At 39.5% G+C, this 11,272-nt stretch overlaps 1 protein-coding gene across 1 annotated transcript in view; it reads left to right on the top strand.

Moving 5' to 3' along the window:
- Positions 1 to 385: 385 nt before the first annotated feature.
- Positions 386 to 11,272, top strand: part of LOC108787121 (keratin, type I cytoskeletal 42-like) — a 25,458-nt gene continuing 14,571 nt past the window's right edge. The window contains exon 1 of the mRNA XM_018556585.1: positions 386 to 883. Within this exon, the coding sequence (XP_018412087.1) occupies positions 476 to 883 (408 nt within the window). The 5' untranslated portion in view covers positions 386 to 475. The remainder of the gene's footprint in view (positions 884 to 11,272) is intronic.

Raw genomic sequence — 11,272 nt, forward strand, 5'->3', positions numbered from 1 at the left:
GTAAAAAGAATTGTGTGTTACTAAGAATAACCTGCATTAAAAAAGTTACAAATGTATAAAGCATACTGGCTACCTGGATTTAGGATTGCCCCAACTCCTAAAACAAAGCAAGAAAACAAATATAGAAATACAGAGGTAAGGAAGACATGAGGGACAAAAATAATTCAGGTTATGGGTCTGTTTGTACAATAGTGAGGAATAAATTGAGATACAAAACAATGTGTAATAGACTTCAAAGATGTGTAACTGGATAGGAACGCAAGGAAGGGGAATTAATAGGACTCAAAGGTTATATTTGCCTAGTTTTTTTTCATACCTTTCTTATCAGCAAATAAGGCAAAGTGAGCTTTTACAAGCCGAGGAGGTGCTGTAGTTCCTGTGTGTATATATAAAGAGTCCTACACGCAACATTAATTTTCCTCGCTGCACACCTTGGCCAGGTCCACATTCACTTGTTAGTCAGCAAATAGCCATCATGGCCTTCACCCAAGTTTCAATCAAAAGGCTGGGTTCTATCGATAGATCTCCAAATCTGCCCGGACTAGGCTACAGTAATGTGGCCACCACAAGATATGCCGGCAGCGTCTATGGTGGTGCTGGAGGATATGGCACCAAAATCTCAACAGGTTCAGGTTTTGGCTCGGGTGGCTACAGCAACCTCCAGATCAGCACTGGTAGTGATGTCCTGCTTGCTGGAAATGAGAAGGAGACAATGCAGAACCTGAATGACCGTCTAGCAACCTACTTGGACAAAGTAAGATCCTTGGAGAAGGCCAACTCGGACATTGAAATACAGATCAAGGAATGGTATATCAAGAATTCCGGTGTTGTGGAACGCGATTACAGTAGCTACTTCAAAGCAATCGAGGGCCTGAAAAATCAGGTAGGTAACACCATAACAACTAAATTCTGCAACCAGTTCATTTTTTTATTTTAAAAAGAAAATAATAAGTTACAATAGCATGTATTTAGCAACACACCCACTGATTATCTTCATTTATTTCAGCCGCAATAGACATAATGTGCAACAAAGAAAGTCTTTTCAAGTCTGTTTTGTTGGTTTTGGCATCATGCTGCTAGCTACTGGGTAAATTATATTAATTAATGATTAGCTTTAAATTGTCTAGTGCAGACATCTCATTATTTAGTGATTACTCTAAGTTTGTTATTATACTTGTATCTAGAGAGTTTTATATCTTTTTAAGTACAAAATCTTGTTTATGACCATTAAAACCTTTCACTAATCTGACATCTTGTCGCTATAGGTTGGTAAATTGACATTTGATTGGTTTTCTATGGCTTACTGAAAAGTGCACATAGTCTTTGCGCTCTTTATTAAAGTAAACCATACCGCCCAACTTTCTTAGATGTGAAAAAGGCACACCTTTTAGCAAAGTATGTAAGTAAAGGACACACCCCTGCCACACCCTCAATTTTATAGACTATGAAGAATGTAAAGGCCCACACAAAAAGATCCACAAGTGCTTTTTTTCTTCAAATTGGCTTTTTAAAATAACAAATCCAATGGCTGCAGGAAAGATTTTTTGCAGTATAGCATTTTTGAGTTAAATATTTATAAATACATAATATAAATTTATAGAGGTCTATATTTATCAGACCAAAATAGGGGACAACTGAGTCCCCTATGTTAAATCCTTACCAAAGTTAAAGAGGCCTGCAGATACCTGTTCCGACCTTGACAGCAGGTCCCAAAACCCTCATCAGCTACTGGAGCCCCAGTGAACAATCAATTATTTTCAGGTACATGGAATGCGTAGGCTTCTTTGACCATTTCACAAAACAGGGCTCAGTTTCTAAGGGGCCAATCTACATTTCACTTTCCATATCTTTTGTGTGGACATATATTTACACAATGCAATCTGATTGGTCGTTATGTGTTACTGTACATTACACAATGCTCTGTCTCATTTTATAATGAAGCGGTAATGTGACTCAGAGCAACCAATCCCAGATGAACTTTTAGTTGGCAATATTAAACAGCAAGTAGCTGATATCTAGTTAAATTGTATTGGTTACTATTCTTTCCATAAATAATGTTTATGGATTTTGCAATACCAGTTTTGCCTTTACAATAGGTTTTCTACATAAGCAAAATGGAAATACAAAGTTTGTATTGTCCATAGGATCCAATGAGATGTATCTGCAATTTTTCTAATGCAGGTACAAAGGGAAACACCTGATTGACTGTTATGGTCAAACCCATTTCTTCCATTTTTAATATACCACTTGAATTGAGTTTGGAATTGTCAACTAATGGAGGCTGGATATTATATAATATCACTTATCACTTATATCAATATCACTAGTTGGATATTATCCTTACGTGTATTAGTTTTTGTACTTTGTCCTACCTTACTTAATAAATCAGCTGGGCATGCAAGCAGAAAATCTCATGATAAAATGTTTGACTTAGGAATTGATTGCTCTTACAAATTTATGGCAGGGATATTTTGGACTATTCAAACAATCTGTGCACTGTAAATATGAGTAATTGCTGATTGAAGATGGTTCGTTGGCAATGCCAGTGACTTCATTATATTTACAAATATCACATTTGTTGGACTCTGGTTATTTTTTTATTACCCCCACAGTGCATTATATGTTGACTTATTTGGTAAGCCTGGAAAAAAATAGTAAAAGTCATACACAATGCCTGATTGAGAGAAATGAATGTTCTTGAAAACTTGCACAATAAAATTATATTGTTAGTCAATGAAAGTCATCCCCTATATGTTCACTTTCCTGTTCTTAGCCGTGGCTACAGGATACAATACTTTACTGCTTGCAGCAAGATGAACTCTGATGGGTTACTACACTTTATTCTGTACTGAATACACCTAGTAATTCATTCATACATTCATTCATACAGAACCTATGGGGGCCAGAGATGTTCATTGCATGTATTCAGGGGGTGTCCCTAGCCTTTTCGTCATCTGAAGGGGTTGAGGGAGGGTTTGCTTGTGATGTATGCTAACAGGGTGGAAGGGGGGTCGGGATGCCGGCCAGAGCATCTCGCTCAGCTCCTGGCAACCAGTGATGTTACTGGTTGCCAGTAGCTAGGATGAATGTCTGCCAGAGTGTCCTAATGAACTCCTGGTAACCAGTGACATTACTGGTTGTCAGGACCTGGTTGGGATGCCTACAAGAACCTCCAGCCCAGTTCCTGGCAACCAGCGGCATCACTGTTTGGCTGGACCTGGTCAGGACGCCTGCCAGAAACTCCAGCTCAGTTCCTGGCAACCATTGATATCACTGGTTTGCAGTAGTTGAGTGGGACACCTGCCAGAGTGCCCCAGGTTGCTAAGAGCTGGGCGGGGAGATGTAGGTGCCCCTTATACATCTTCCTGGCCAGGTCTTACAAACCTAGGATGCTCTGGCTGGAAAGGGGGTGGCACTGCAAACATTGACCCAAAGAGATGCTACCTGAGGCAACTGCCTCAGGCTGCCTCATTATAGGGATGGCCCTGTCTGTATGCAACTATTTGCATCCCAAAGTACATTATAGGTAGTGGTTTACCTTTCATGACCCAGGTTTAAATGTAAGTTGACAACATCCCAGGATTAATGTGATGTTACCTAACACCCAAAGGTTTGCAAGTAACGTCTGCAGGATTTGCTTATCAGTTGTCACCATAGGCCTATGCCATTCCAAGTCACTAGCTGACTTGTCCTTCCTTTATAACTAACTGCTTATATCAGCAAAAATGTACATGCATTGCAGAGATGTACTCCATTCTTTTTTTTTTGCCTTGGCATACATAGTTACGTAGGAGATATGGTTTAAAAAAAGACACAGGTCCATCAAGTTCAACCTCTGTGTGAGTGAGATTTAGGTGTTTGATCCAGAGGAAGGCAAAAAGCTAAAAAAAAAAACAAAAAAAACACAGCATAGGCCAGTTTACTCATGCACATTTGAGGAGCTTAAAGGCTACATTTACCTTTCTGACCATGTTTCCTGTTACACCCATATTCAGGGTGTAACATAAAAACATGGTCAGATCATTTGACAGGATCTGTGAATGGAGAAATTAGAAGAACCATGAGGTGACGTCACCACACTTGTAGTCTATTTATTCTTCCTCCCGTCCATGTGACTGACTTAGACCCAGGGCCGGATTTACTCTCTCTGCTGCATACAAGTCATCTCGACGACATCGCCAGGATCACTTGTACAAAACAAGAGGCGGCTTCCCCACTGTACATTTAGCTCTGCTTGCCCAAACCCCTGCTGCCCCAAGGCTGGGCCTTGGTTGGCCTTGTGGGAAATCTGGCCCTGCTTAGACCTCCAACTTATGGTTTATTATGCCAGGCCTACTTACATAGTTTTGTGAAAGAATGTTTCAGGAAATGTTTTCCTGAACGGTGGCATTCGCAGCACAGTGGCTTCTTGATTAGCACTTCTGTCTTGCACTACTGGGGGTACCTGGCATGAATCTCGATCAGAATACTATGTACATGGAGTTTGCCTCTTTTTGACATGCTGGAAGGTTAATTGTCCTCTGTATGTATTGGCCATGTATGTGAGATAGAGACCCAAGGTTAAGGGCAGGGACTGATGTGAATGTGCAGCATGTGCACTATATAAATACCTGTAATAAATAATAGGTTGCTTGGGAGTGGGGGCATGTTGTCCTCTGCTAAAATGGACATAAATAAACAAATTTATGTGACACTAAAGTTAAAAATGCGCTAAGTTGCACCAATGAAGCACCGGCACCATTTTGCAAGTCACATGGAAGTGCATTGCATAGGTGTGAATGGGTCTAATAGAAAATATTGTGATTTCTTTATCTTGGCTAAAGCTCTCCAAATTGCACCAGTGTGACCGGGTTCTTAGATTTTATTAATTTTAGAGTCTTGCAATGCCTTTTCTAGTTCCACAACTGCTGGAGTGCCGGGATTGCCTACCCCTGATCTAGCTTATAGACAGCTATAGGGTACTAATAACTCTGAATGCTGATAAAACGTGATATAGATATGCAGATACTCTTTTACTCTTTATAGGCATCAAGTGTATGGGCACGTGAAACCTGAAAGGAATGTATAGGATAAGAATTGTGCGTTCTATCCACATTACGCACCGCACCCTCTTTTTCAACATTTCTTACCTTATATGGTCATAAAAACTGGAAATTGTTGGTGTGTACAAAGGGTGTAATTATCTGTCATCCAACTGTTTTCCAAACACTTTAGATTACAATCACTTTGGAGAGATCACAACCAGTATGAAGGCCCTTTAGATCTTTACGTCCAAAGTTTAATGTTTCATTGGGATACTTTAAAAGGTTGCCCATTAAAGGAGAACACTTATGTCTTGCGTGTTAGCCACATATGCTGTGATGGTTTTAGTATGTTATCCCTTTTCTGTCCAACGATTTTATGATATGTTATACAATTTTCCCCACACAAAGCATTTTAGATATTTGATACAATCATAACTAAAAGCTTCTTGTTTAAAAGATAAAAGTTGACACCATTTACATGCAAACATTTAATTAATTTAGAAATTCTATTTCACTTTTATTCCTGCGGTTGGGGCAGACAGAGAAGCAGACATGTTGGGTACCCTTGGTAGAATATCATACAAGGGCCAATTTATCGGCCATTATGTCTTTTTTTTAATCTAAACTATTTTTGTTTAGCCAAAATATATTTTAAGATGCCCTTTCAAGCCTTTGAATGGCTGGTAACTGCAATCCAAATAGGGGCTAAGATGAAATTGCTGTAAGGGATAAGAGGGTTGTAGTTCCATTTTGCATCCCTAATATATACTTATATGAAACAAATCACACATTAAAACAGCAATGCACAAATCCCAGGAGCACCGCATTCTCCCTAATAATGACAGCTGCCGCCTAACTTTAAAGTTTTTCTCTAGTCTTGTAGCTGTAAAAGTATCTGTACTTGTACCAAATACAGTACTTGGTATCTGAATATCCCATGTATAGATCATAGGCAGGCTCCTTTGGCCGGAACCTGGTGTACCCACGCCTATAGCACAATGGAGGGCTGAGAGTTTCGAAGCAATTGAGCCTTGTGCATTCTACCAGTCTACATCTAATCTCTCTGCCCCAACCATTAATCTTTCTCTTTTTATCTGTTTTTTTGCACCATAATTCAAGTCAAGTGCAAATATTGCTGTCCAGTATAGTGAAAAGTCTATTCTGAGGGACAAGTAGGACATCTGACAATACTAGAAGAGTCTTATGACAGCAGGAAGAAGCTTTCTTACATTCTATGTTTTTTAATCCGTGTAAAAGTAGTCCTTATACTGTATCTTGTTTGTACAATGTAATAAAAGACGCAGTGTTTTCTAATTCATTAAAGATAATGGTATGTGTGGTTTCTTTGTAATAATTAAACGGTAGCTTGGTCTTCATGTTTCCCCAGACATAATACTACAGCTTCAGGGATTTTCTGACAAACCACTATTAAGATGTATCTTTTTTTTGGAAATCATTCAAGAAAGATTCACTCAGGAAATTTGAAACCTTAGACGCTATGAATAATCAATGTCATACATTTATCCAGAACCTAACCAGTGTTTATTTATGAAGCAAGTGTGAATGTGATTTGTTGGCTTTTACTGATGGCTTTTTGCAGTGGTGCAATTGCATATTGGGGGGTGAGTTCTGGAGTGGTAAGGGCTAGTTTTCTTTTCTTTTTTTATATTAAAAACTTTCCAGAGTCATGGTATTTTATGCACTGATTTTGAATCTCCTTCAAAATATAAATATCAACTATATAGTAGCCCCTTAATATAAAATGCATAACTAAAACATACAAAAACAGGGCAGTGCAGGAGAGTAGTCTTGCAAAATTTGGGATTATTAGCTTTCCCAGGAGATGGGCACAGGCAGGCAGAATGGGAGCTGTTGTATAAGGTATGTATCTTTTATTTATCTATCTTTTTGGTTTTTCCTAGTAATTTATGTCTACACCTATACAATTTTAGATCTGAGGGCTCCTATAAAGTTATTATTTGTGTGAAGAATCCACTTTGCATAGTTTTCCTATCAGCACCCCCACTTCATAAATCTTTATGTACTTAGCAATAAATGGTGATCCCTTGTAAACCCAGTGGACTAAAGGTCACAACATGCCCTTCTGCGAGAGAAATGCACCCCATCCCATTCAACAACTGAGGTCAGACTGTGATCGCCATTTCATATGGTGTCAATAAGCCACAGGAGAAGTATTTTGAATGCCTCAATTCTGTTCAGGTGGAAACTGAAGGAGATCCTCACTCCCTGATGCCAGTTGGATATTACCAAGCAAGAGTATAGTTAGAACATCACAAAGACTGTCTCCTACATCTAACCTACCCTAGAAGTGAGCAGTATCCATGTCTACATGACAGTTGTGGGGGCCTCAGCAAATACGTGACCCACAACTAAGATACATAGGTTTCTAAACCCCAAAAAGGCCGATGTGCAACTGCACAGCCTGCACAAATGGTAGGTCTGCCCCTTTACTCAACCCATATTATGGATAAAAAAAATATGTGTTCAGCTTACTATAGGCAGTTTAAAGTATAACTAAAAGCAATTTGAAGTGGAGGGGGATTACGAAATAAGGGTTATGGTTAAGGTAAAAAAAATAATTGCCACTAGGGCTGGAACGAGGGGAAACCTTCCAATGGGGACACTTGTTCCGATGACAACTATCTAAGAGGGGATTATCCTCAAATTGGAAAGATATCCTCTCACTTCCTGTTACTTACTGAGTCTACAGGATAAGAAGTGAAGGTAAATCTCTCTAACGAGACATAGATGCCAAAGAAAGCTGACAGAGGTTTTACGTTCCCCTACTCTATCCAAGACTTAAGAAAAGGTTCTGCCCTTAGCTATACTTTAATAATGTTGATAAAAGTATTCACTATATTAATTTCTTTTATTTATCATTGATTTATTTAGGTTCTTCTCTCCAATTATAAGCAAGCTAAGCTGCACAGTTTAAAAGAAAGAGACAAGGGTTGAGACAAAAGGGTTGCCTGATCCGGCAGTTTTACAGTTTGTCCTAGCATCTGTCATGGAAAGTTTGGTCTGAAAAAAAAGATATAAAGAAAAGATATATATGAAAGCACATAAAATAGGAAAGGAATTTATATATACTGTATGTTATCATTACATACAATAGCCATGTGTCATTACCAGAATACTGTATTATTAGTGGTACTACTTGTGCAAAATGTAGAGAATAACTACGACCAATGTCACACTAGGGATCTTGACGCTTGGAGCAAGTCACCTGTGACAGTGTCAATAGGAGAGTAAAGCACCTACTTACCAGACCAGACAAAATAGCTGTTACTCTGACGCAGCTCCCTTGTTGGTTAGCAAGGTTTGCATTTGCAGCTTATCATTCAGTGATGGAGCTATGCCGTAGAAGAGGCCAGTGTTCTATAAAGGGATCCTGTTACTAGAAAATTGCCACCTTTAACATGATCGCTAGTCAGATATGGACCTAAGTCCACCAATTGTGCATGTTTCCACCTTTACAAAACACAGTTTGCAATAAAGGACTACAAAGAGAAACAAAGCAATAATAGATCATCATGAAATCTGACAATGGAAATGGTTGCTTGGTCAGAAGGACTGAGCACTTGGCTGCAAAAACTGCCCTGGCCTGGGACCCTCAAGACAGGCAAAGAAAAGGCAAGACAAAACTGACCTGGTACAGGTTGCAGAAAGCAGAGACTATGGGCAAAAACCTGGAAGGAAATAAAGCTGCTATCCAAACATAAGATCAGATTATAATCATTTCCATAGGCCTTGACAGTAGGCCTGGATGAACAGAGCATAACAGAGAACATAGGCAATAAAAACTACTGAAGTAGTTGCACACTCCAATGCATTACCATATTATATTTCTCAAATCAGTCAAGTCACGCTTTGAAAACCAGCTACATCCAAAACTGTTTCTTAGTTTTGAATAGAAAGAGGAAGAATTAGAATATCTGTTAAATGTATCACTAACACCACTGGGGACCCCTTATTTTCTGCTTGTTTGACTGGTGTCAGCCAAAACAGAAAGTGTTCCCTTGGGGAGGTTTTCTAGCAATTCCCAGATGATGGGACACTGAAAGCAATTAAAACCCAACAGGTTCAAACTCTTCCCCTCTCTATTCATGAGTTTAGACTTTAAGGAAAAAAACTGCACCTTGCTAATGCTGGTTCACCTTACTACCAGCCTCCCCAGCTACACATACTCCCCTTTCATTTACTCCCCTGCTACTCTGTTCAATTGTGAGGGCTTAGGATTCCCTCCCAAACCATTGGGCAGCACTCTGTGCCAATGACTGCACTGGCACATAACAAGGGAGAAAGTCATATGCTGCTAATAGTCAGAAGTATCAAGTATTTATTTTCGCTTCTGGTGAGAATGGCAAGGGAGCAAAGTCAAAGTGACTATGTGGTGCTGTGTAGAAAGCAAAATAAGTGAACCTGTTGCTTTTTCCTATATGAGCAAAGATATGACCCATTTAAGCTATAGAGATTGCATAGACCTCTATAAAAAATACTCTCTGGCATTCATAGAATTATTTTTGACATATATACACTATATACAGTATGTGTGTGTATTCATAGTACTGTATTTCCTGTATAGCATTACATGTTGCAGAAGAAGCAACCACTGCAATCAAATGAGTAGCTACGTTGGGGGTTGGTTGACTTTGATATATGATCAAAACACAGTAACAACAGTAGACTGCAATAGAAACAGGTAAATGATTAAGGGAAGGGAATTTCGTCATGAAAGCACTATTGTACAAGAAACCTTTCAGCCAAAGTTAAATTAGGGGAACCTTACCACACCCATATATGCATCACCCATCTCACATACAAATATCTCAGAGAGACATCACAAAGCAATGTTTGCCTGCTATTTATATTTGCATCAATAAGCAAAGTGTGCTGTAACTTTTGCTTTACGAATATAATTTAGTTTTGGCAAGGTTGTATTCTACTAATGAAAAACTCCCGTGTTCAGCGATGCTGGAGCGTTATACAATACTTTTCCTACTCAGTCAGTGAAACCACTTTCTAATAATAAGTAATTATGTTTGTTTACCTGTGCGTCGTTGCTTTAGTGGTTGCTAGGAGTGTGCAAGACGTTTTGGCTTCCAATACCAAAACCAATCCATAGGAAGAAGATTAAAACAAAGTTTAGCTCACCAAGGCTCGGTTTTAAGCCAATGCAAATAATTATTTGTATTTACTCTGTTTATTTTAGTCTATGTATATTTTGAAGTTGGGTTTTTGTTTTGCTTTTTTTTAGGAAAATATATCTAAATTGAGTGTTCTCTATTACCCAAATTTTGTCACTATTTGACACATACAGCACTTTTCACATGGGCACCCTGTGTTCCCTCTCAGCAGGGGATCCTAGAATAGTCCTAGTCTTGCAATGATGGAAAGGCAGACCTATGTAATCTTTAGGGTTGATGAATATAAGTGGACGCGCATCTGCGTGTATCCGCCCACATCTGGTCAGGTAAAAGCAGACCTGGGCACAAACGTTTTACATTCAATCTGAACCTGAATGGACCCGGATGTGGGCGACTGGCGTATATAGGCGGATGCATGCCCACTTACATCCAGCCACCTATAGTGATACATTGCAGTCCCTTTCTTATCAGTGTAATCATAGGTTCAAATGACTGACGGAATGTCTATTTGAAAAGGGCCAAACAGGACCAAACATGGACACTTGTGCATGGTCGGACAATTCTGCATGATCTGAGCATCTTACAATATCTGTTTGTCCAGTTTCTTCTTTAAGTTGGAGGCCACTGGTAATAAAAAAAAACACTGCTGTTTAAAGCAATGGAGGGGGAGCCACTCACAGACAGTCCTAGTATTGTTTTTTAGAACACTCATTCAGGGCTGTTGTACAGTACTTCAATGACATTAGATCATCACCTGATGTGGTCAAAGCAGCTGGACTAGGAGACTGTCTTTCAAAATTATGGGCACCTCTACTCTAAAATACTGACATAAAAAGACACTGTCACCTTGTCCATGCAGGGCAAAATAACATTGTCTCAGCAAAGGCCCTTCTCAGTCTCACCCATTCCACCTATATGCACCCAAGGGTTTAGCTTACCTTTTTAGGGGAACCCACATCAATTTTTGTTAAAAAGGCAGTACATATGGTTTACCAGGGGCGTCCCGAGGCCGGGTGTCACCGGGAGCGGTTACCGGGTGACACCCCCCCCCCCCCCCGCGTTCCCCCCACACCGGACGGG

The sequence above is a fragment of the Nanorana parkeri genome, unplaced genomic scaffold (assembly GCF_000935625.1).
Source record: "Nanorana parkeri isolate BGI_ZX_2015 unplaced genomic scaffold, ASM93562v1 scaffold242, whole genome shotgun sequence".
Classification (NCBI taxonomy): Eukaryota; Metazoa; Chordata; class Amphibia; order Anura; family Dicroglossidae; genus Nanorana; species Nanorana parkeri.